General features: G+C 47.0%; 1 protein-coding gene across 1 annotated transcript in view; it reads right to left on the reverse strand.

The window, feature by feature from the left end:
- Positions 1-26,467, reverse strand: part of GMIP (GEM interacting protein) — a 99,770-nt gene extending 73,303 nt beyond the window's left edge. Inside the window, exons 1-2 of the mRNA XM_056570688.1 lie at positions 25,773-26,467; positions 11,980-12,117 (exon numbers count right to left, since the gene is read on the reverse strand). Coding sequence (XP_056426663.1) covers positions 11,980-12,117; positions 25,773-25,800 — 166 coding nt within the window. The 5' untranslated portion in view covers positions 25,801-26,467. The remainder of the gene's footprint in view (positions 1-11,979; positions 12,118-25,772) is intronic.
- Positions 26,468-27,138: the final 671 nt, after the last annotated feature.

The following is a 27,138-nucleotide window of genomic DNA, read 5'->3' on the forward strand; positions in this document are numbered from 1 at the left end:
GGGTAAAATCTTAACGCATGCCCCTCATTACCTTTACTAACCCCTTTTGCCCACTCTATAACCTGGCAGTGCAAAAACCTACATCAGACCTAATTCTTGTTCCAAGAAATCATGATTAAAATGGCCTATAAGGCTTGACCTCTCGTATATGGTTATAGGTTAGAAACAAATCCCCAGACTGTATGACAGGTCACAGTTGATGAAGATCGCAGGATCGCAGCTCAGATCTCATGGGCCATTACATTGCGTAAAGCATTAAACACCTTCCATAAATCCATCTAAGGTCATAAAACATGAATGACTGGTGTAACATGGAATGTGACGCTCACACATGAAATTAATGGATGAGAAGCCTCCAGAGGTAATTATACTGAATTAACCTGTGACATCGTAGATCCTGAGCGCCATTTACTATTCTGGTGTCATTCCGGATGATATTAATGACATCCTATTGTCCTGACTCCTATTACTAGAACTATCCATGGAATGTCCAGAAGTCAAGACATGGATGGCGAGGTACAGAACTGCAGAGTAATGTGGGTCGCAATTCTTTGTGATGATGTAAAGCTGGAGAGTGAACAATATAAGTTCCCAACCTCACCTCTCAGACCCAGATGCCCCAAACCCACCTTTGAGATGCCCCCCGATCTGCTATTGCAGCCACATATACTGTAGGATTGGTGGCTGAGCATGTCCAAAGCTCTTGATAATGATGTATATGGGCGACCAAGACAGCAGTTTCCTTTCCTCCCAAAAAGTGTCACCTCAACACCACCGCTTGACTGGATAGCAATACCGTAATGCCCAAAGGGTCATGTCAGTACGTTCCCCCTTTTGTAATATACAATATTAAGATGTGACCAGTATCGACTTAGATAGTCAACATGACCCCAAACACATAGTCTTTTAATATCACGTTTTGCTAGGGTTGCCACCTTTCTTGCAAAAAAAAATAAAAAATACAGGCCATGCTAATTTGCATAATTAATTATATATGTATGACATCACAGGATACACATATGCAGGGGAAATGTTGTCCTATTCTGACTCCTATAACTTTTGTTGTTCTCTTTATACAGGGTTGTATGAGGGCTCTTTTTCTGCGCCCCAATCTGTAGTTTTTAACCGTACCATTTTTGTTATGATGTGGCTTTTTGATCGTTTTTTTTTTTTTTATTAAATTCGGCAGTTGCAGTTAGTGACTAACCACAACTCTATTATATCACCGATACAAAAAAAAAAAACTACAGCAACCTGCAGGTAAAGGGTGCATATAAAATATTACAAACCTAATCAAATAGAATGCACCACAACTTAGTATGTAAAAATCGATATATCTCTTAATTAGGTTATACAAAAATTGTTAAAAAAACATTAAGATACATTTTAAACATAGACAGCACCAGATACATACAACAATGAATAGGTATGAAGGCTCAACCCATAGAAATGAAGCCAGAAGTTAAGAAACCAGATCAGGTACAAGGTGTAACCATTTATAAATTCATAGAATGATACAAGGAAAGACCTGAGCAAAAGTAAAGAACAATTACATAGGGGTGCCGAACCATACCTATACCGACCCCAACGATCGTTTCGCTGTAGTATTGCTTCCTCGGGATCGCTTCCTCACGACCCCTGAGGAAGCTGTCACGGTGCCGGCTGGCAGGTAGTGGATCCTCTGTGCCAGAGAGGGATGGCGAGGACCGCGCTAGTGGACCGGTTCTAAGCCACTACAGGTTTTCACCAGAGCCCGCCGCAAAGCGGGATGGTCTTGCTGCGGCGGTAGTGACCAGGTCGTATCCACTAGCAACGGCTCACCTCTCTGACTGCTGAAGATGCTGAAGATAGGCGAGGTACAAGGGAGTAGGCAGAAGCAAGGTCGGACGTAGCAGAAGGTCGAGGCAGGCAGCAAGGATCGTAGTCAGGGGCAACGGCAGGAGGTCAGGAACACGGGCTAGGAACAGACAAGGGAACGCTTTCACTAGGCACTAAGGCAACAAGATCCGGCAAGGGAGTGCAGGGGAAGTGAGGTGATATAGGGAAGTGCACAGGTGATCACACTAATTGGTAATTGGGAGATTGGGCCAGGCACCATCATAGGTGCACTGGCCCTTTAAATCGCAGAGACCCGGCGCGCGCGCGCCCTAGGGAGCGGGGCCGCGCGCGCCGGGACAGGACCGACGGAGAGCGAGTCAGGTACGGGGACCGGGGTGCGCATCGCGAGCGGGCGCCACCCGCATCGCGAATCGCATCCCGGCTGGAGGCGGAACCGCAGCGCACCCGGTCAGTGGATCTGACCGGGGCGTGCAGCAACAAGGATGAGGCGAGCGCTCCGGGGAGGAACGGGGACCCGGAGCGCTCGGCATAACAGTACCCCCCCCCCTTGGGTCTCCCCCTCTTCTTGGGGCCAAAGAACCGGAGGAAAAAAAACTCAATTTTTCCGTGATGAGGTCCGATGCACATTAGGAGGGGTTCTGTGTGAAAACGCACGAGACAGTCCAATCTTTTATTGTAAAAACAATAGATGTAGAGGGGTCTGGCGAGACTGGTCACAGGAACGTAGAACCTGTTGATAAGAGAGGCCAAAAAAAATTTTCCTGCAGATCCGGAATCCAAGAAGAGCATAGTAGAGAAGGAGAAGGTAGAGGCAGATATCCGCACAGGCACAGTAAGGCGTGGAGAAGCAGAGTTGACATCAAGAACTGTGTCACCTTTGTGCGGAGTCAGCTTACGTCTTTCCAGGCGGGGAGGACGGATAGGACAATCCTTCAGGAAGTGTTCGGTACTAGCACAGTACAGGCAGAGATTCTCCATGCGGCGTCGTGTCCTCTCTTGAGGTGTCAAGCGAGACCGGTCAACTTGCATAGCCTCCGCGGCGGGAAGCACAGGAACAGATTGCAGAGGACCAGAGGAGAGAGGAGCCGGGGAGAAAAAACGCTTCGTGCGAACAAAGTCCATATCCAGGCGGAGCTCCAGACGCCATCCGGAAGAACGCATGTCAATGCGAGTGGCAAGATGAATGAGTTCATGTAGGTCAGCAGGAGTCTCTCGTGCGGCCAGAACATCTTTAATGTTGCTGGATAGGCCTTTTTTAAAGGTCGCGCAGAGAACCTCACTATTCCAGGACAACTCGTAAGCAAGAGTACGGAACTGAATGGCGTACTCGCCAACGGAAGAAACACCCTGGGCCAGGTTCAGCAGGGCAATCTCGGCAGAAGAAGCTCGGGCAGGTTCCTCAAAGACACTTCGAATTTCCGAGAAGAAGGAGTGTACAGAGGCAGTGACGGGGTCATTGCGGTCCCAGAGCGGTGCGGCCCATGACAGGGCTTTTCCAGACAGAAGGCAGAACACGAAAGCCACCTTAGACCTTTCAGTAGGAAACTGGTCCGACATCATCTCCAAGTGCTGGGAACATTGCGAAAGAAAGCCACGGCAATACTTAGAGTCCCCATTAAATTTGTCCGGCAAGGACAGGCAGAGGCTAGGAGTGGCCACTCGCTGCGGAGGAGGTGCAGGAGCTGGCGGAGGAGAAGATTGCTGATGAAGTTGCGACTGAAGTTGGTGCATAATGGAGGACACTTCCGACAGCTGGTGGATTAGATGGGCGATCTGTCGGGCTTGCTGGGCGACCACCGTGGTGATATCAGAGGCAACTGGCAGGGGAACCTCAGCGGGATCCATGGCCGGATCTACTGTCACGGTGCCGGCTGGCAGGTAGTGGATCCTCTGTGCCAGAGAGGGATGGCGAGGACCGCGCTAGTGGACCGGTTCTAAGCCACTACAGGTTTTCACCAGAGCCCGCCGCAAAGCGGGATGGTCTTGCTGTGGCGGTAGTGACCAGGTCGTATCCACTAGCAACGGCTCACCTCTCTGACTGCTGAAGATGCTGAAGATAGGCGAGGTACAAGGGAGTAGGCAGAAGCAAGGTCGGACGTAGCAGAAGGTCGAGGCAGGCAGCAAGGATCGTAGTCAGGGGCAACGGCAGGAGGTCAGGAACACGGGCTAGGAACAGACAAGGGAACGCTTTCACTAGGCACTAAGGCAACAAGATCCGGCAAGGGAGTGCAGGGGAAGTGAGGTGATATAGGGAAGTGCACAGGTGATCACACTAATTGGTAATTGGGAGATTGGGCCAGGCACCATCATAGGTGCACTGGCCCTTTAAATCGCAGAGACCCGGCGCGCGCGCGCCCTAGGGAGCGGGGCCGCGCGCGCCGGGACAGGACCGACGGAGAGCGAGTCAGGTACGGGGACCGGGGTGCGCATCGCGAGCGGGCGCCACCCGCATCGCGAATCGCATCCCGGCTGGAGGCGGAACCGCAGCGCACCCGGTCAGTGGATCTGACCGGGGCGCTGCAGCAACAAGGATGAGGCGAGCGCTCCGGGGAGGAACGGGGACCCGGAGCGCTCGGCATAACAGAAGCGATACTACAGTGAAACGATCGTTGGGGTCGGTATAGGTATGGTTCGGCACCCCTATGTAATTGTTCTTTACTTTTGCTCAGGTCATCGGGATCGTTTCCTCACGACCCCTGAGGAAGCGATACTACAGCGAAACAATCGTTGGGGTCGGTATAGGTATGGTTCGGCACCCCTATGTAATTGTTCTTTACTTTTGCTCAGGTCTTTCCTTGTATTATTCTATGAATTTATAAATGGTTACGCCTTGTACCTGATCTGGTTTCTTAACTTCTGGCTTCATTCCTATGGGTTGAGCCTTCATACCTATTCTATGTATGTATCTGGTGCTGTCTATGTTTAAAATGTATCTTAATGTTTTTTAAATTATTTTTGCATAACCTAATAAAGAGATATACATCGATTTTTCCATACTTAGTTGTGGTGCATTCTGTTTTAATAGGTGTTTAATACTAACTACAACTCCCAGCATGCTCTGATACAGCCTGTGGCTCAACAGCTTCCCCAAATGAAAACTACAACTCCCAGCATGCTCTGATACAGCCTGTGGCTCAACAGCTTCCCCAATCGAAAACTACAACTCCCAGCATGTTGGACTATATAGTAGTATATAGTATATGTCAGTGTTTCTCAAACAGGGGTGCCTCCAGCTGTTGCAAAACTACGACTCCCAGCATGTTGGACTATATAGTAGTATAAAGTATAGGTCAGTATTTCCCAACCAGGGGTGCCTCCAGCTGTTGCAAAACTACGACTCACAGCATGCCCGGACAGCCAACGGCTGTCTGGGCATGCTAGGAGTTGTAGTTTTGCAACAGCTGGAGGCACCCCTGGCTGGGAAACACTGGCATAGGTTATGGTGCAAAATTACGGGAGTTGGAGGATTGGTTGGATAAATACCGGCCATTGCAGTGCCGGTATTTTTAATATAAAATACCGGCAGGGTGGCCAAAATACCTAGTAACCCTACGTTCTGCTGAGGGTCCACTCCGCACCGTCTTCCGTGATGGTGAATAATGGTAAATACATCCCATTACATATATATATATATATATATATATATATATATATATATAGCAAAGTGATGCCTCACCTTGGAACCACATGAAAGTACATAGTAGCAATGCTCTGGGATAATATTATTGGGCCGGCACCCTTTAGTTGTGGTTGGGTTCTTATAATAACAGGCAGCGCTCTGGAGAATTCCCAGCCTCCTCCAATTCCCTTCCGAGTAGTCTGAGACTATACTTCATATGCCATAGTCCTTCATCTGTCAATAGACTCTAGCTCCAAGATGCTGTAAAATGCTTAAAGGGTGATGGGAATCTGAAATGCCCCACAGTTCTGCATGTTATTGCATGTGTGTCTGTCTGTGTGTCTGTCTCTGTGTGCCTGTATCTGTGTGTGTCTATGTGTCCGTGTGTGTCTCTGTGTTGGGGGGGGGCTAAGCTACCTAATGTGGGGGGGCTAAGCTACTGTTACGCCGAGCGCTCCGGGTCCCCGCTCCTCCCCGGAGCGCTCGCTACACTTCCCTCACTGCAGCGCCCCGGTCGGTTCCACGGACCCGGGGCGCTGCGTTACTACCTCCGGCCGGGATGCGATTCGCGATGCGGGTAGCGCCCGCTCGCGATGCGCACCCCGGCTCCCGTACCTTACTCGCTCCCCGTCAGTTCTGTCCCGGCGCGCGCGGCCCCGCTCCCTAGGGCGCGCGCGCGCCGGGTCTTTGCGATTTAAAGGGCCACTGCACCGCTGATTGGTGCAGTGGTTCCAATTAGTGTTTACACCTGTGCACTTCCCTATATCACCTCACTTCCCCTTCACTCCCTCGCCGGATCTTGTTGCCCTAGTGCCAGTGAAAGCGTTCCTTGTGTGTTCCTTGCCTGTGATTCCAGACCTTCTGCCGTTGCCCCTGACTACGATCCTTGCTGCCTGCCCCGACCTTCTGCTACGTCCGACCTTGCTTCTGTCTACTCCCTTGTACCGCGCCTATCTTCAGCAGCCAGAGAGGTTGAGCCGTTGCTAGGGGATACGACCTGGTCACTACCGCCGCAGCAAGACCATCCCGCTTTGCGGCGGGCTCTGGTGAAAACCAGTAGTGACTTAGAACCGATCCTCTAGCACGGTCCACGCCAATCCCTCTCTGGCACAGAGGATCCACTACCTGCCAGCCGGCATCGTGACAGTAGATCCGGCCATGGATCCCGCTGAAGTTCCTCTGCCAGTTGTCGCTGACCTCACCACGGTGGTCGCCCAGCAGTCACAACAGATTGCGCAACAAGGCCAACAGCTGTCTCAACTGACTGTTATGCTACAACAGTTACTACCACAGCTCCAGCAATCATCTCCTCCGCCAGCTCCTGTACCTCCTCCGCAGCGAGTGGCCGCTTCTGGAATACGACTATCCTTGCCGGATAAATTTGATGGGGACTCTAAGTTTTGCCGTGGCTTTCTTTCCCAATGTTCATTACACTTGGAGATGATGTCGGACCAGTTCCCCACTGAAAGGTCTAAGGTGGCTTTCGTAGTCAGCCTGCTGTCTGGAAAAGCCCTGGCTTGGGCCACACCGCTCTGGGACCGCAATGACCCCGTCACTGCCTCTGTACACTCCTTCTTCTCGGAAATTCGAAGTGTCTTTGAGGAACCTGCCCGAGCCTCTTCTGCTGAGACTGCCCTGTTGAACCTGGTCCAGGGTAATTCTTCCGTTGGCGAGTATGCCGTACAGTTCCGTACCCTTGCTTCAGAATTATCCTGGAATAATGAGGCACTCTGCGCGACCTTTAAAAAAGGCCTATCCAGCAACATTAAAGATGTTCTGGCCGCACGAGAAATCCCTGCTAACCTACATGAACTCATCCATCTTGCCACTCGCATTGACATGCGTTTTTCCGAACGGCGTCAGGAGCTCCGCCAGGATATGGACTCTGTTCGCACGAGGCGTTTCTTCTCCCCGGCTCCTCTCTCCTCTGGTCCCCTGCAATCTGTTCCTGTGCCTCCCGCCGTGGAGGCTATGCAGGTCGACCGGTCTCGCCTGACACCCCAAGAGAGGACACGACGCCGCATGGAGAATCTCTGCCTGTACTGTGCTAGTACCGAACACTTCCTGAAGGATTGTCCTATCCGTCCTCCCCGCCTGGAAAGACGTCCGCTGACTCCGCACAAAGGTGAGACAGTCCTTGATGTCTACTCTGCTTCTCCACGTCTTACTGTGCCTGTGCGGATGTCTGCCTCTGCCTTCTCCTTCTCTGCTGTGGCCTTCCTGGACTCTGGATCTGCAGGAAATTTCATCTTAGCCTCTCTCGTCAACAGGTTCAACATCCCGGTGACCAGTCTCGCCAGACCCCTCTACATCAATTGTGTAAACAATGAAAGATTGGACTGTACTATACGTTTCCGCACGGAGCCCCTTCTAATGTGCATCGGATCTCATCACGAGAGGATTGAACTGTTGGTCCTCCCCAATTGCACTTCTGAAATCCTTCTTGGACTTCCCTGGCTTCAACTCCATTCCCCAATCCTGGATTGGTCCACTGGGGAGATCAAGAGTTGGGGGCCCTCTTGTTCCAAGGACTGCTTAAAACCGGTTCCCAGTAAACCTTGCCGTGTCCCTGTGCTTCCTCATGTAACCGGTCTCCCTAAGGCCTATATGGACTTTGCGGACGTTTTTTGCAAAAAACAAGCTGAGACTCTACCTCCTCACAGGCCTTATGATTGTCCCATTGACCTCCTCCCGGGCACTACTCCACCCCGGGGCAGAATCTATCCTCTGTCCGTCCCAGAGACTCTTGCCATGTCTGAATACGTCCAAGAAAATTTAAAAAAGGGCTTTATCCGTAAATCCTCCTCTCCTGCCGGAGCCGGATTTTTCTTTGTGTCCAAAAAAGATGGCTCTCTACGTCCTTGCATTGACTACCGCGGTCTTAATAAAATCACGGTTAAGAACCGCTACCCCCTACCCCTCATCTCTGAACTCTTTGATCGTCTCCAAGGTGCCCATATTTTTACCAAACTGGACTTAAGAGGTGCTTATAATCTCATCCGCATCAGAGAGGGGGATGAATGGAAAACGGCATTTAACACCAGAGATGGACACTTTGAGTATCTGGTCATGCCCTTTGGTCTATGCAACGCCCCTGCCGTCTTCCAAGACTTTGTTAATGAAATTTTTCGTGATCTACTATACTCCTGTGTTGTTGTATATCTGGACGATATCCTGATTTTTTCTGCCAATCTTGAAGAACACCGCCAGCATGTCCGTATGGTTCTTCAGAGACTTCGTGATAATCAACTCTATGCCAAAATAGAGAAATGTCTGTTTGAATGCCAATCTCTTCCTTTTCTAGGATACTTGGTCTCTGGCCAGGGACTACAAATGGACCCAGATAAACTCTCTGCCGTCTTAGATTGGCCACGCCCCTCCGGACTCCGTGCCATCCAACGTTTTTTGGGGTTCGCCAATTATTACAGGCAATTTATTCCACATTTTTCTACCATTATGGCTCCTATTGTGGCTTTAACAAAAAAAAATGCCGATCCCAAGTCTTGGCCTCCTCAAGCGGAAGACGCCTTTAAACGACTCAAGTCTGCCTTTTCTTCGGCTCCCGTGCTCTCCAGACCTGACCCATCTAAACCCTTCCTATTGGAGGTTGATGCCTCCTCAGTGGGAGCTGGAGCTGTCCTTCTACAAAAAAACTCTTCCGGGCATGCTGTTACTTGTGGTTTTTTTTCCAGGACCTTCTCTCCGGCGGAGAGGAACTACTCCATCGGGGATCGAGAGCTTCTAGCCATTAAATTAGCACTTGAGGAATGGAGGCATCTGCTGGAGGGATCAAGATTTCCAGTTATTATTTACACCGATCACAAGAACCTCTCCTACCTCCAGTCTGCCCAACGGCTGAATCCTCGTCAGGCCAGGTGGTCTCTGTTCTTTGCCCGATTTAATTTTGAAATTCACTTTCGGCCTGCTGATAAAAACATTAGGGCCGATGCTCTCTCTCGTTCCTCAGATGCCTCTGAAATTGAACTCTCTCCTCAACACATCATTCCTCCTGACTGCCTGATTTCCACTTCTCCAGCCTCCATCAGGCAAAATCCTCCAGGAAAAACCTTTGTTTCTCCACGCCAACGCCTTGGGATCCTCAAATGGGGTCACTCCTCCCATCTCGCAGGTCATGCGGGCATCAAGAAATCTGTGCAACTCATCTCTCGCTTCTATTGGTGGCCGACTCTAGAGACTGATGTGGTGGACTTTGTGCGAGCCTGCACTATCTGTGCCCGGGATAAGACTCCTCGCCAGAAGCCCGCTGGTTTTCTTCATCCTCTACCTGTCCCCGAACAACCTTGGTCTCTGATTGGTATGGATTTTATTACTGACTTACCCCCATCCCATGGCAACACTGTTATTTGGGTGGTCGTTGATCGATTCTCCAAAATGGCACATTTCATCCCTCTTCCTGGTCTTCCTTCAGCGCCTCAGTTGGCTAAACAATTTTTTGTACACATTTTTCGTCTTCACGGGTTGCCTACACAGATCGTCTCGGATAGAGGCGTCCAATTTGTGTCTAAATTCTGGAGGGCTCTCTGTAAACAACTCAAGATTAAATTAAATTTTTCTTCTGCATACCATCCTCAATCCAATGGACAAGTAGAGAGAATTAACCAGATCTTGGGTGACTATTTACGACATTTTGTTTCCTCCCGCCAGGATGACTGGGCAGATCTTCTACCTTGGGCCGAATTCTCGTATAATTTCAGAATCTCTGAATCTTCCTCCAAATCTCCGTTTTTCGTGGTGTACGGCCGTCACCCTCTTCCCCCCCTCCCTACCCCCTTGCCCTCTGGTCTGCCCGCTGTGGATGAAATTTCTCGTGATCTTTCCACCATATGGAAAGAGACCCAAAATTCTCTCTTACAGGCTTCTTCTCGCATGAAGAGATTCGCAGATAAGAAAAGAAGAGCTCCTCCCATTTTTTCCCCTGGAGACAAGGTATGGCTCTCCGCTAAATATGTCCGTTTCCGTGTCCCGAGCTATAAGTTGGGACCACGCTATCTTGGTCCTTTTAAAGTTTTGTGTCAAATTAATCCTGTCTCTTACAAACTTCTTCTTCCTCCTTCTCTTCGTATCCCTAATGCCTTTCACGTCTCTCTTCTTAAACCTCTCATCCTCAACCGTTTTTCTCCTAAATCTGTTCCTCCCACTCCTGTTTCCGGCTCCTCGGACATCTTCTCTGTCAAAGAGATTTTGGCCTCTAAAAAGGTCAGGGGAAGAACTTTTTTTTTAGTGGATTGGGAGGGTTGTGGTCCAGAAGAGAGGTCCTGGGAACCTGAGGACAATATCCTGGACAAAAGTCTGATCCTCAGGTTCTCAGGCCCCAAGAAGAGGGGGAGACCCAAGGGGGGGGGTACTGTTACGCCGAGCGCTCCGGGTCCCCGCTCCTCCCCGGAGCGCTCGCTACACTTCCCTCACTGCAGCGCCCCGGTCGGTTCCACGGACCCGGGGCGCTGCGTTACTACCTCCGGCCGGGATGCGATTCGCGATGCGGGTAGCGCCCGCTCGCGATGCGCACCCCGGCTCCCGTACCTTACTCGCTCCCCGTCAGTTCTGTCCCGGCGCGCGCGGCCCCGCTCCCTAGGGCGCGCGCGCGCCGGGTCTTTGCGATTTAAAGGGCCACTGCACCGCTGATTGGTGCAGTGGTTCCAATTAGTGTTTACACCTGTGCACTTCCCTATATCACCTCACTTCCCCTTCACTCCCTCGCCGGATCTTGTTGCCCTAGTGCCAGTGAAAGCGTTCCTTGTGTGTTCCTTGCCTGTGATTCCAGACCTTCTGCCGTTGCCCCTGACTACGATCCTTGCTGCCTGCCCCGACCTTCTGCTACGTCCGACCTTGCTTCTGTCTACTCCCTTGTACCGCGCCTATCTTCAGCAGCCAGAGAGGTTGAGCCGTTGCTAGGGGATACGACCTGGTCACTACCGCCGCAGCAAGACCATCCCGCTTTGCGGCGGGCTCTGGTGAAAACCAGTAGTGACTTAGAACCGATCCTCTAGCACGGTCCACGCCAATCCCTCTCTGGCACAGAGGATCCACTACCTGCCAGCCGGCATCGTGACAGCTACCTAATGTGGGGAAACTATGCTACCTAATGTAGGGAATCTATGCTACCTAATGTGGGGAAACTGCTACCTAATGTGGGGAATCTATGCTACCTAATGTGGGGAAACTATGCTACCTAATGTGGGGAAACTATGCTACGTAATGTGGGGAAAATATGCTATCTAATGTGGGGAAACTATGCTGCCTATCCAATGTGGGAAACTGCTGCCTACCTAATGTGGGGGCACTGCTGTCTACCTAATGCTTTTTCTTTTCTTTTTTTTTTTGGGGGGGGGGGCAGCATTTTCACTCTTGGACCCAGGCAGCACAATGTCTTGGGCCGGCCCTGAGTAGAGAGCAGTATATCACAATATATTACAAAGGATTGCATAGAAATATAGTATATATGGATGGATTAGGATGGTGTGTGGTGATCTGGTGCCATGTGTTGGGTTGTTGGGTTGTACCTCGGACTCGGTTGACAAGGTTTGTCATTGCCTCCTGCACACAGTGAGATTTCAGTGCTGGATACTTGAAGAGAAGGAATACAACGGATTGGAGTAATTCTGATAGCTTGAGCTCAATTTGGTCACAGGAAAAAGGACCTACGAGGAGGAGAAGAAATGGCAATAAGCAGCCAAATAATGAAAAATTACAGAATTCAGAAGCCAAGACCCTCATAATTTATTTATATGGTATTTTAGTATAGTAAGCAGAGGTGTAACTTGACGTTCCCAGGCCCCAATGCAAAATCTGTAACATGAACTACAACTACCATGTGCTATTTATAAGACTTGTGTCTACTTAAAGGGGTCTTCTCATTTTAGAAATTAAACACCTATACACAAAATTGGTGGAAGCACAACCACTCTGGCCCCCACCATACCCTGAGAATAGAGGACAAATGTCCTCTGAATGAATAAAGCAGCAGAGCGCAGACATGGCTAGTGCTCTGTTCTTTTCCTATAGGGCTTTCAAACAATGCAAACTTCAGTGCTCAGCAATATTTGGGAGCCCTATAGAGAATGAATGGAACGCTGGCTGTGCAAAGGCAGTATACTCTGTATATTCAGGGACACAATTGTCCTGTGTTCTTGTGATCAGCAAGGGATGGACCCCCACATATCCAAGAATACAGCTTTAAAGGATTTATCCAAGATTAGTAAAACAGAGATGATTTCTTCCTATAACAGTGCCACACTTGTCCTCAGGTTTTGTGTAGTATTACAGCTCAGTTCCATTAAAGTTAATGGAGCCAAATTGTAATACTACACACCACCTAAGAACACATGTGGGGCTGTGTTTGGAAGAAATCAACTTTTGGATAACCCCTTCAAGTTCTTTGTCCAATCCCCTTTTTTACATTGGAGTCACTCTCAAAATGTTGGTTAAAATGTTTACCCCTGCTTCATGGCAACTTCTGAAGTGTCATTGATATATGTAAGAAGGTCTCTTCAAAGCATTTATTTGGTGATTTTAAGTTATCACTTATCTATTGGACAAGTGATAAGTGTCTGATCGATGGGGTTCCGATACTTTGGACCCACCGACCATGAGAACAGAGGTCCCTTGTCCATCAAAGGACCATCTAAAACCAACAAGTACCCAAGGACACCACTCATGTCCTGCTAAAAGATGACATAATGGATAAACCCATTGAATACGATGTCTATACCAATTCAGACCATTTCTTATCCAATTTATCTATACTATCACCCACCCATTCCACATGCCTCTGATTGTCCCTACAAATGTCCCCTTCAGATTTTCCCTTTCTCACCTGATCCTTGGTAGACATCTCTCATCTCCTGAAGCTTCTGGTCAACTTTCCTGAGCCGAGAGCAGAACTGGATCAATTGAGGAGAGTTCACTGGGGCGGCGTGACTCCCCATCAACGCTGAGTGGTAGAGAGCTGACAGATAGCAATCGCCTACAAGGCATCTTGGTGTAGCCCCAACTTCCCCTGCAAAGCTCATGTCTGAAGTAACAGGGAAGGTTCCCACTGACCTTAAAAATCTCTTACATGGATCAAGAAGAAGCTCATCTTACCTAGTTACATAGTTAATAAAGTAAAAAAAAAAAAAAAAGACAAGGGTCCACAAAGTCCAAACTATAATCCTAAAGTGTTGATCCAGAAGAAGGCAAAAGAAAAAAAGTCTTATAAAGCAGTTGACATTTGTCTCATACCAGGAGAAAAGCTTTTTTGTCCTTATCTTAACTCTGCTTGCTGTTCTTGCTCCTATAATGAATAACTGGACCGGAGAGCTGACATTCTACACATAGCTCTATGTATGAAATTAAAGGACGTACCTCACCATCTGCAACTAAGCCTGGGGTATAAATGCTGACCCTTAGTAGTAGTTGAGCCCCCTGAACTGCAAAGTCTTCTAAGCCAGTGATGGTATTTCTAGCTATGATCCATGCTGCCTGAAAATCCACGTCTGTCCGGCTAAAGAAATGATGCTCAGTATCTCAGAATCTGGATTTGGGATACCAAGGAAATCAAAGTAATGTGGGTGAGAAGAGGAAACTCCCTAATGACTTTGTCAGTGCTGCTGGATAAACACCAGGTATTCATGAGTGTGACAGGAGCTGAACGTGGCTCCCCCTACCCTGCCATGAGTAGAGTTACAATCCTCCATATACTCAGCTGGACTGTCTGATCCAGGGCTCCACTATCAGGGGTCCATTTGGATTTGGTGTTGGTGCACAAGGTCCGAGCAAATATTAGACAAAGGGTTAAATTCCTATACCAGGTGTGTGCGGGAAACTTTAATTATCCTATTAATTGTAGGTAACCTGCTCTGCAAGAAATGGGAGACAGTCCTGCCCTCAACCACGCCCGCTGAGCCCTATTAACCAGTGTCCTCCATAGAAGGAAGTGCAGAATGACGTTCCTATTCAGCTGCCTTTTTGCAGTCAGTTAATGAGATTTTTTTGTTGTTGTTTATGACGTTTTAAGTGCCAGATAATTACATGATTTTGGGATAATATACACATAAATATAAATATATATATATATATATATATATATATATATATATATATTGCTCAAAAAAAGTAAAGGGACCACTTAAACAACACAATGTAACTCCATGTCAATCACACTTCTGTGAAATCACACTGTCCACTCAGGAAGCAACACTGATTGACAATCAATTTCACATGCTGTTGTGCAAATGGAACAGACAACAGGTGGAAATAATAGGCAATTAGCAAGACACCCACAATAAAGGAGTGGTTCTGCAGGTGGTGACCACAGACCACTTCTCAGTTCCTATGCTTCTTGGCTGATGTTTTTGTCACTTCTGAATGCTGGCGGTGCTTTCACTCTAGTGGTAGCATGAAACGGAGTCTACAACCCACTCAAGTGGCTCAAGTAGTGCAGCTCATCCAGGATGGCATATCAATGCGAACTGTGGTAAGAAGGTTTGGTGTGTCTGTCAGCATAGTGTCCAGAGCATGAAGGCACTACCAGGAGACAGACCAGTACATCAGGAGATGTGGAGGAGGCCGTAGGAAAGCATCAACCCAGCAGCAGGACCTCTGCCTTTGTGCAAGGAGGAGCACTGCCAGAGCCCTGCAAAATGACCTCCAGCAAGCCACAAATGTGCATGTGTCCACTCAAACAGCCAGAAACAGACTCCATGAGGGTGGTATGAGGGACTCATGTCCACAGGTGGGGGTTGTGCAAATTCATCACTGGTGCCCTGTGCTCTTCACAGATGAAAGCAGGTTCACACTGAGCACATGTGACAGACGAGTCTGGAGACACCTTGGAGAACATTCTGCTGCCTGCAACATCCTCCAGCATGACCGGTTTGGCGGTGGGTCAGTAATGGTGTGGGGTGGCATTTCTTTGGGGGCCACACAGCCCTCAATGTGCTTGCCAGAGGTAGCCTGACTACCATTAGGTACCAAGATGAGATCCTCGTGAGACCATATGCTGGTGCGGTTGGCCCTGGGTTCCTCCAAATGCAAGACAATGCTAGACCTCATGTGGCTGGAGTGTGTCAGCAGTTCCTGCAAGAGGAAGGCATTGATGCTCTGGACTGGTCGCCAGACCTGAATCACTGAGCACATCTGGGACATCATGTCTTGCTCCATCCACCAACGGCGGATGCTTTAGTTCAGGTCTGGGAGGACATCCCTCAGGAGACCATCTGCCACCTCATCAGGATCATGCCCATGCGTTGTAGGGAGGTCATACGGGCACATGGAGGCCACACACTACTGAGCCTCATTTTGACTTGTTTTAAGGACATTACATCATAGTTGGATCAGCCTGTAGTGTGGTTTTCCACTGTGATTTTGAGTGTGACTCTATATCCAGACCTTCATGGGTTGATAAATTTGATTTCCAATGATAATTTTTGTGTGATTTTGTTGTCAGCTCATTCAACTATGTAAAGACGAAAGTATTTCATACGATTAGTTCATTCGTTCAGATCTAGGATGTGTTATCTTAGAGCTCCCTTTATTTTTTGAACAGTGTATACAGTATATATATTTTATGACTAGCTTTTGCCTGCGGCTTCGCTCGCATTAAATTCGGGGTAACATAGATCTACTTTTTACGATCCCATAGTAATGAGGCTTCTCTGGGTAAAGTCTACGGACATCCAAACAACCCGAATTCTTTCAACTTTGATTGTCGTGTCTAAAGAGTTAATGCAGGACATCTGCCGGAATGGCGATGTCCGGCATTAGCCACGGGTCCTGGCTGCTGATAGCAGCCGGGACCGTGCGGGTATGATGCGAGCTCAGTGTGGTGTCCCGGTACGGTATTGCATACCGTACCTTGTATAATGGTCCCCAAAGTCAGAGTTACTATGCTCAGGTAGGGTCCCCCAGGTGGGACAGCCGCTGGTCGCCTCTCTTCTTTCTCCAATTCTATAATGTTTATGTGTAAATATTTAATAATGTGTATATTTAATATAATGTATAGTATACTTACCTTGTTAGCGTCGCATGACCTTCGGTCATCTGACTATGTTAATTCCTCTATGGTATGTTGGAGGACCTTTGGAGGTCCTTGGGTCACATGTTTACCCATAACTCTATGTAAAGGTGATTGACAGAAGTATTGGACCAATTAGCTCTAGTCCAGCCCCTGCCCATATAAGGGAGCTGTAGCCAATGATCGCTCTCTTGGGTTGCGGCTCTCGTGGATGCCGGACTAGCAGGACGGATCTGCGCAACTTTCAAAGACACGCTAGGCCAGAAAACCTACCGGCCTCAGCCTAAGCTAAACCGTGAGTTCTAAACTAATCCCCACTAAAGCTAGCGTGACTACTGGACGGAAACTAAATCCCCTAAATTCAATGGAACAGCACATATCAGTCTATGGATTCTAAAACGCTTAAGGTTCCAACCACTGTCAATCTCCAAGAGACTTTGCATGTATAGAGACTGTTCTGGTTATGAAACTTGCATAAAATCTTCCGTAAAGTTCTGACTGTTTTCAGCAAACTCTCCGGTTGTGGACATTCAATTATTCCATACCTCCCTATCGCTCTTGGGAAGGGTGGCGGTAGGACAAGCATTGCAGAGGAGCCCTCACCCTGGCATCATGAATAGAAAAGGTTAACCAGACACCCTTTAGTCACCGCACAGCTAGACCCCATATACCTACTCCCCCAGGCTATCACATCAGCTCCTGAGCTCGCTTCATAACCCTCCCGTGCCGCAGCGCCGGGTATACTCGGCTTTCTGCGGCCAGAGGTTAATTCATACAAACTTTGAACCCCCGTTTCATCCCTTCAGGGGTGGAATTTTAGAAAACGTTAAAACACGTCTTTCTTTATCTCTAATTGTTAGCCAAAAACAAAGTTTCATGCTTCTAGCTTCAAAAATGATGTACTTCCATACAATCTTTCAACCCCTTTTTCACCCCCTTAAGGGTTGAATTTAGAAAAATCCTTTCTTATTCCTCGTCTTAAAAACAACACCTGTGAAAAAATTCAGCTTTCTAGGTCCAAGGGTTTAGGCTGGGCGTTGATGAGTCAGTGAGTCAGGCCTTCTCTTTTTATATATATAGATTTTTCTATCCTTCTAGCAGGGAATGGCAGAACAAAACAAAAAACGTGCTGTCTCCTCCGCTAGCTCCTGGTTCCATTCTCCATCTGTACCCGACTGCACTGTACACTGTGTATGGGCCACTGCTGCCAGTTACTGTCCTTAAACGGAACCTGTCATCAGATTTCACCATATACCTGTACAATGTGTTCTATATGATAAAATCTTCTTCCCTACCATGCCCGGGAGATGTTCCTGCCCAGGGCGTAACTATAGGGGGTGCAGAAGAACCTGTCGCACCGCGGCCCTGGTGCTTATAAGGACCCCAAGGTACGTCTGCCCCATATGAGATCGGTATTATAAATGGCACATGGTAGATATGGGGCCCTGTTGCATATTTTGCATTTGGGCCCAGAAGCTACAACTTACACCTCTGTTCCTCAGTGTGATTGACATCCAGTGTCACCAGTAACTAAGCAGACGGAGTAGAGCAATGATGTGGGACATGCCCGGGCTGTCAATCTCTCTGAGGCGGTGTGATTACAGCTGGAGAAGGTGGGATTAGAAGAGGATGGCTCCCCGCCCAGAGGACTACTTACATGCCGACGGGGGACACCTTTCAAACTTTATGGGGGAGATTTATCAAAACCTGTCCAAAGGGAAAGTTGCTGAGTTGCCCATAGCAACCAATCAGATCACTTCTTTCATTTTTGAAAAGGCCTTTGAAAAATGAAAGAAGCGATCTGATTGGTTGCTATGGGCAACTGGACAACATTTTCTCTGCACAGGTTTTGATAAATCTCCCCCATTATCTTCACCATCGCTGCTGGCAGAAACCTCTACTGGGTATGGTAAGGAAGATGATTTTACCATGAATAACGCTTAATATATGGTAAAATCTGATGACAGGTTCCCTTTTAAAGTCACGTGAAAGAGTTTGTCATCTCTGAGGCCAATGACTGGCTGCAGTGGCCCATTCACAGTGTACGTTGACTTGACCATACTCTTCCACCAGATAGTTTAGTGCAGCACCACAGGATCGGGAGTAAGCAGAGGACTAAAATGTTTTATTTTTTTTCCCTACATCCATACACATGTCTATCATTTTTAAGCTTTCTACCTATCAATGGGGCTACATGTCGACTTTGGCCTCAACTTGCTAAATGTGGCCTGTGAAGAGGGCCTTAATGGCTTCATTGTATCTACCCTAATATCTATGGTGAGGGGTAAACTCTGTGGAAACTCTGACAACAAGGACCCACAATGGCCGCTAGGGGCCAAATTTACAATATACCAAACCCCAGGGCCGAAGTCTGGGATAAAAAAAAACCTATATATTACAACTCAAAAAAGTAACTTTTATTGAGTATAATTTAAAATGTAACCCCAAAGCGAAGTTAAAATAATTACTAGAACAGAGTAATATATAAGAGTCAATATGTGGTACAAAAACGGATCCTCCTAATATAATATGAGCGGTACTACAGTACACGCTATGTAATTGCCCTGTCTAGTGCGCCTTTAAAACAAACACTTATATGCAAAAACAAGAAGAAAAAAACAGACAAAAGCGCAATCATGTGCCGTTATTCCGATAGACAAGGGGTTACCACTAGCAACAATATGGTAACGTGGTGTTATGCTCAGAGCATAACACCTACTGAAGCTTGATCCTCTTGGCACTCTCCCGGTGGTATATAGCAGATACCGAGTCGGACAGTGGAAATTATTCAATAAAAATAAAAATGTATTCAAAGCGCTGGGGACTACGCGTTTCAAGGGGTGGGACCCCCTCTTCCTCAGGACCTGAGGAAGACAGGGCAATTAAATAGCGGTGTACTGTTGTACCGCTCATATTACCGTATTTTTCACCGTATGAGACGCACTTTTTCTTCCCCAAATCTGAGGGAAAAAAACTGGGGTTAATGCCCTGTATTAACCCTTCAGACACGGCAATCAAAGCTGACCGCCGCGTCTGAAGGGAAAGTGACACTAACCCGGCTGTTCAGTCGGGCTGTTCGGGACCGCCGCGATTTCACCGCGGCGGTCCCGAACAGCCCGACTGAATAGCCGGGTTAGTGCTTACTGGACACCAGGAGGGACCTTACCTGCCTCCTCGGTGTCTTCTCCGTTCAGGGATCCCCTGTATGGCCGGCACTCTCCTTCCTCGTCATCACGTCGTCGCGTACGTGCGTCGGCGTGCGTAACGACGTGATGACGGCGACGGAGAGCAAGGATACCCGGCCAGCAGCAGAAACGTTCCGGAGCGACAGGGAACGGCGATGGAGCGACATCCAGGGCAGCGGTGACGGGTCCGGAGCGGCGGGGACACGTGAGTATTACCTCCTATGCAGTGGTCTTCAATCTGCGGACCTCCAGATGTTGCAAAACTACAACTCCCAGCATGCTGGGAGTTGTAGTTTTGCAACATCTGGAGGTCCGCAGGTTGAAGATTAGTGTTGCTCGCGAATATTCACAATGCAAATTTTATTCGCGAATATCGCATATTCGCGAATTTGCGAATATTCGCGAATATAGCACTATATATTCGTAATTACGAATATTAGCTTTTTAAAAAAAAAAAATTTCCACAGTACACATCACAGTGATCATCCCTCTCTGCTTCCAGCTTGTGTGGTGTAAAGAAAGCTGTAATACTACTGTGTGAGACTGGTGTGCGAATTTTCGCATATGCAAAAAATTGCATATGCTAATTTTCGCATATGCGAATTGTCCCTTATGCTAATTTTGTATATGCTAATTTTCGCATATATTAATTTTCGCATTCGCGAATTTTCACATATGCGAAAATAAAACGAGAATATTACGAATATGCGAATATCCGTGAATATATGACGAATATTCGCGAATTCGAATATGGCCTATGCCGCTCAACACTATTGAAGATCACTATTGGGTTCAAAATCTTTATTTTTATTGGGTGCGTCTTATACGCCGGTGCGTCCTATAGGGCGAAAAATACAGTATATTAGGAGGATCTGTCTCCTTACCACATATTGACTCTTATATATTACCCTGTTCTAGTAATTATTTTAACTTCACATTGTGAGGTTGTGAGGACTTCAGAGACGGGCACGATCCAGGCAGCACCACGGCTACCCACCCAGAGATTGGGGATTCAAGTTTCAGTAGGTGTTATGCTCTGAGCATAACACCACGTTACCATATTGTTGCTAGTGGTAACCCCTTGTCTATCGGAATAACGGCACATGATTGCGCTTTTGTCTGTTTTCTTCTTCTTGTTTTTGCATATAAGTGTTTGTTTTAAAGGCACACTAGACAGGGCAATTACATAGCGTGTACTGTAGTACCGCTCATATTATATTAGGAGGATCCGTTTTTGTACCACATATTGACACTTATATATTACCCTGCTCTAGTAATTATTTTAACTTCACTTTGGGATTACATTTAAAATTATACTCAATAGTCTTAAGTGCGAATATTCGGAATGCAAATTTTTACCACGAATATTGGCACTTCGCGTTTTCACGAATATTTAGAATGTAGTGATATATATTCGGAATGACGAATATTTGTTTTTTTATGCACATTTTTATGCAAATTTTTATGTGAATATCGGCACTTCCAGACTGGACTCTGATCCCTCCCTTCTTTTAGGTGAGATATAATTGCGCATCCGCACTATGCGAATTTCATTACAGATTTACGCATGAAAAAAAAAAAAGAACGAACATAACGAATATGTGAATTTCGCGAACATAGGACAAATATTCATCCATATATTCACAAAATATTGAAAATTCGAATATGGCCCCTGCTGCTCATCGCTAATACTCAATAAAAGTAGCTTTTTAGGGTTGTAATATACAGTGGTCCCTCAACATACGATGGTAATTCGTTCCAAACGACCCATCGTTTGTCGAATCCATCGTATGTTGAGGGATCCGTGCAATGTAAAGTATAGGAAGCTGTACTCACCTGTCCCCGCCGCTCCGGACCAGGTCCTCACCGCTCCCGATAGTGTCCCAGGGGCTCCCGATGCTGTCCCGCTGCTCCGGTGTCTTCTTCGCGATCCTCCGGCTTCTTCCGCATCTTCTGCAGGGTCCGGCCCTTGCTTTGACGTGCTGCGTGCGTAGTGACGTAATAACGACGCCGGAAAGCGAGGCCCGGACCCTGGAGAAGATGCGGAAGACGCCGGAGGATCTTGAAGTGGACCCGGAGCAGCGGGGATAGGTAAGCGAACCTGCCCGGGATGCTTAAACTGCTATCCGACAGCAGCTTAAGCATTTTGCGCTGTCGGACAGCAGTTAATGCGATGGCCCCGACATATAAAAGCATCGTATGTCGATTTTATCATATGTCGGGGCCATCGCATGTCGGGGGGTTACTGTATAGGGTTTTTTACCACAGGCTTCGGCCCTGTGGTTTGGCATATTATCACTCTGTAGAAAAACCATGGTCGCACTGTTACAGCAGCGGAAGACGGGGGGGGGTTCATCTTCTGGGGAATAGTGACCGGTCCAGTCATGTAACCCTGTGGTGGTCGACACAACAGTTTGTGGAGTGTTATAAAATGGGTGGCGATAGGGCAATCTGTAGATGATGGGTATAGTTACAGCAGCAATAGAAGAGTGTGATGTCATTGTGAGAGGCAGTGACCATTGTGACAGGCAGAGAGGCTTTTGTAATTTTGTTATTGAGGACAAGTAATGCCAGTTTTATGGTATGAGCAGAGGAATGGGAACAAAATGGCAGGTAAATAGATATTGGATAGAGTAGGGATCCACAGCAGTACGGAGAAGTTCGGCAGAGATGTTCTGATTGTCTCGAAAGGTTGGGGGCTGGAGGTCCTAGCAGTTGGATCCCATGATACGATACTTATCACCTAACCGTTGTATAGGGGATACGTTTCCTACCCCAGATAACCTCTTTAGGCACTGTCTTCTAGAGAAGCTACCTCCAATAGTTGGCATTGCCTGAAGGAGTCCATCTTGCCCAACTTGGCCTCCTCAAGGAGACACACTGCCCTCTTAAAAAAGTATTTCAGTGGTCTCCAAATTCTGGACTTTTAGTTGTGGCAAAACTTGCATGCTGGGAATTGAAGTTTTGCCATACCTGGGGGTCCACAGTTTGAAGACCATTGCAGTAGGTGATGAATATAGTGACCTGCTTACTCATATGTTAGGGAGTACAAAGGTTTACATGAGGAGTGAGGAGGGCACGTAACATCAGTTAGTGGAACGAACAGGGAAAAACAGCAGCACAGAGCATTTCAGAAGACATCTACCAAGATTGGACTGCATGTAAAATCGGACGTTTCATAAGTAATTCACAGAATGATGGCAATGTTAGAAGGACTTTCCAACTGCTATAGCCCTTTATCTACTGTACATAGCTTGGTTAGGGCAGAATAATTAGTTGGTGCCCCCCTTGGCCCCCAAAACCTACCTATGCCCTAGGACGGCGATACTATTTTATATAAATGTTATGTCTTTATCCGGCCTTCACAGCTCACTCCTAAACCACAGGCAGTGCAGCCCACCCAGCCCCTGACCACTGTCCATGGTCCTGATGTGATCTGTATACAAAGTTCTGTATGCAGAAAGAAGGTCCCATAACCCATTGATTGCCAGGCTGCTTATCATAGTAAATACTATAGTTATAATACAATTTATGTTAATGAAGGAGAACGGATCCAGCTCAATGCAGGTAAAATCAAGTTTAATCCATAGGACAAGGAAGAAACAGGTAACGCTTTTCAAGTGCTATACGTGCTCTTAGTCATACTATGAGCACGTATAGCGCTTGAAACGCGTTACGTGTTCCTTCCTTGTCCTATGGATTAAACTTGATTTTACCTGCATTGAGCTGGATCCGTTCTCCTTCATTTTCCTGTCATTGGCTGGTTCCGTCCAGCACCTGGATCCGTGCTCTGCTGTCCGGGGCGGGGTGAGCTGGTCCTCACCTTGTTTGCTTTCCAATTTATGTTAATAATATAAGAATAGTTGTCAATTGCTAATCCCGAGGGTAGTAGAAGCAACTGGTAGAGGCTACCCTGGACAATTGCCCCTTTTGCCCCTATCATCCAGCTATGCATATCATGCTATTTGCACATGCATACAGTACTATGTCAAATACATTCATTCATATAAATTGGTGGCAGAATGCAATGTCATCAACTGTTGTGGATCCAGATAAATCTTTTGCATTGTGGCCCAAGACTTTCAAGTCTTGCAGTGTCCCAGATACAAGATATTACATGTCGTATGGCTGAGAAACCCCTACGGGGTACTGTGAATTGACCAGCATAACTGTTTTGTGTATTACATTGCCAAAATAGCGAACACTGAGATCGCACAACTGTGTAGGGGTTAAATATTTGCATTGCTTGTATCACATGAGTGATTCATTGGTCACATGACAGATTCCTAAGCTAGTTTATATGAAGAAACTTCCAGAAAGGCTGTGTGAAGAGTCCCTAATCTAACTGCCTCTCCTCAGAGGGCTGGACCCAAACAAGTTAGTTCTGGTCTGACTTTTGCCCAAGCAACATCTCTCCTGGCTCTGCTCCTTCTAGGCAGACACATACCTAGTCTAGAGTGTATCTCCTAGGTTCAGCTCAGTTGAGGCCAGAAAGGAGCTCACCTAGTTTAAGAATCTTCAGTGTATGGCATTTGGAGAATTTCACCTAAAAGATTGTCTCCAGTCCACTCTGTGAGGGCATCATACTTCAGGTTTCAGCTACAAAAGTGAGTATTTACTAGTCAGAGGAGGAGAAATCTGGACAAGGACCCCTCTGCGTACATTAATCCATTCAGTGAACTAAAGTTGGATTTAGCGCTTTGTGGTTTAGAATACATATATATATCTATATATATATATATATATATATATATATATATATATATATATAAATATATAGGGTATTGTGCCACAAAACCTGTAAGTAAAGTACCTGCATCAAAGTAAGACAACCTGTGTAGGATCTTCACAGTAGACAGCACCTACTAAGATTGTTATTGTATTTTATCTGCAACTGCATTTAACTAGTAGCACACCAGAGACTTCCAGTCAGGTTATCTGCTAATAAAGCAACTCTCAAAGTGGCAGTGACTAACTTCACTGTGCTACAAAAACTGTCTTATAACTGGATTTGCACAGAAGGTTTAGTAACATTTCAAGTAGTTTCCACATTACACAAATGTCTGGATTTCTCATTGGTGAACTTCATTCTACGGGGTAAACTCCTTTGACAAAAGAGTACTTGGGCTCCTAGGGGATCATCAGGTTAGCAACAACAACCTGACACGTGACATCATGAAAGGCATGGAAGGAAGTGGGCCCTGTTTGCATAGAGGCCCAGGAATGTCCCCCAGAACGCACCAAACAGCCCACTTTTGGGTGAGGTTTGCACCACTTCTGCGGTGAAGTTAACTGGATTATCCTACAAAAAAGCAGAAATGTTTGTGAGTATGTTTTACCTGCGTCATTGAATAGTTATGTCATCTTAAACCTGGCTTCATTGGGTCGGAAAGTTAGATCTGTGGGGGTCAGCAGCAGCTGGTATCCATTTCAAAATTCAGTGGACAGGTTGTCAAACAATTGTGTGGCGACCCAGGGGGTCTTCTGCTGGGACCCATAGTTCTACTGGAACGTCAATGGTGCTGCAAGTGGTGTAGCAGTCCCATGTAACCCAGCCCTAGGTGCGCACAGCTTTGTCAATGGAGGGCCTGCACTTGGTGGTAGTGTAGTGGGATCCTCGGGGCACATCCTAGTATACTGTCTGCTGGTGATGGTGCTTGGGGTGCCCATTTTTAGTTGGTGTGTGAAGATAACCGTACACAGGGAAACGAGGAGAAGGTGCAATGCAAATTTTACTTGTAAAACTTATGATGTAAACAGCAGGTCTAGATGATACCCATGTAAATTGGGAGCCTCAGAATGTGGCCACTTTTCACAATATACTGGCCCTTGTTATACTACTTGAACTTGATATTTTGCTTGCAGGTGTCCTTAATATCTGAGCAGCTATAGGGATCTTCACATGGGGTGAGCTGTGGTATGCCATGCCACTTACTTTCATGATGGACGTTGCTGAGAGATGTTCAAGCTAAAGAAGAAGTCGTCCGTTAGTTTAGAGTGGCCCTTGAGTTTGCACTTAGGCTATACGATACCCTGTCAATTTTACAGAAAAGTAGAAGAGTACTTCTCTCTTCTCTGTGACAACTTACTTCTATACAATGAGCTCTATACTTACAGTGGGACCCGCTAGCAGACTTGGACATGACTGGGATAAATGGTGACCTTACTAAGCACCCTGTGGCAAACTTCTTGTCTGGTAACAGGAGCTCCTGAGCCCCATGTGCTCCTCTGACCGAGGTCAGGACTACACTACATTTCACAAAGGGAAGTACCTCCTCCTATCCCAGAAAAAGGGGCCGGAGCAGTATATTGAAGGACGGATATGTGACCATGCTCTTACAGGCAAAGCATCCTTACACTACAAAGGTTAACCCCCTGTTCTCTGCAACAACCTCAATGTACACACAGGAACTCAGTGCAATCCAAATAATCAAGAAACATGGAAGTATAAACCCTTTGATGCCTTCAGGACCACACCAAATCAAGCCTACCTTGGCGCTGCCACTGGTAAAGCCTTCAGTTGGCCACCATAATTGTGATCACTTTTTATTGAAATAAAGGGGAAAACTAAGAAGTACCCAAAATGTGTATAACTTATAGGGTAACTTCACCAGGAATGTTTTGCATGGTAGCAGTCCAATCTGGGCCTTGATGCTTGACTGGGTCCATAGGCCTTTCTGCCAGATACTAAAAATGGCACACCGTAAGTAAAGGCCTTATGACTGATTCAGCACCAGGGCCTAGAAGCTTCAAGTTGGCTGTCAAAGGTTCTGTACTGAAAGTGGATTTCTGCAGCATGGAGAAGCGGTGGTGTCATGTGAGGATGTTTACCAGTGTAGTGAAGGCACAGAGGGTTCTACATCAGTCTATGCGGTAGGAAGTGTTTCCTCACCGGCTGTGACACAATCAGCACACAGGAAATACTGAACTGTTTAGTTTTCTGCCAGCCCTGAGCCGCAGCAGTCACTTTACAGAACTTCCTTTAATTCCTTAGTAAAGTGTTATGGGTTTTTAAGTCTATGAGACGGCCACACAGAGAAGGGAGAGATATGCACAGCATGTATAAACCCACTGCGCGTATGGAGGTGGAAATATGCCTTCAATAGATGTGGCTGACCACTTGGTTGGCCAACAGGTATTGTTCCTGATTCCCCTTTAAACATGTAAACCATGGAAAGATGAGAGCTCCGCTGCCAGACACCTCTGGAAGAAGCTTATCTCACTGGAGAACAAAAATATTAGACAAAGAAGTTCAACATACCCATTCCTTTCCTTCCGCAACATCATTTGTCAGGGGCGAGTCAAGAGGCCCCCCATACACATATTAGACAGTCAGCCAGTCCCACCGACATTGGTAGGTTCAGATGCAATTCCTCTTTCTTTAGATTCTAGTCTCTTGATGACTATACTATGAACAATATTGCTGAATTCTAGAACAAAAACACCATCTTATATACAATATATGTACCTTATAGTGCTTT

Source organism: Hyla sarda, chromosome 4, assembly GCF_029499605.1.
Source record: "Hyla sarda isolate aHylSar1 chromosome 4, aHylSar1.hap1, whole genome shotgun sequence".
Taxonomy (NCBI): Eukaryota; Metazoa; Chordata; class Amphibia; order Anura; family Hylidae; genus Hyla; species Hyla sarda.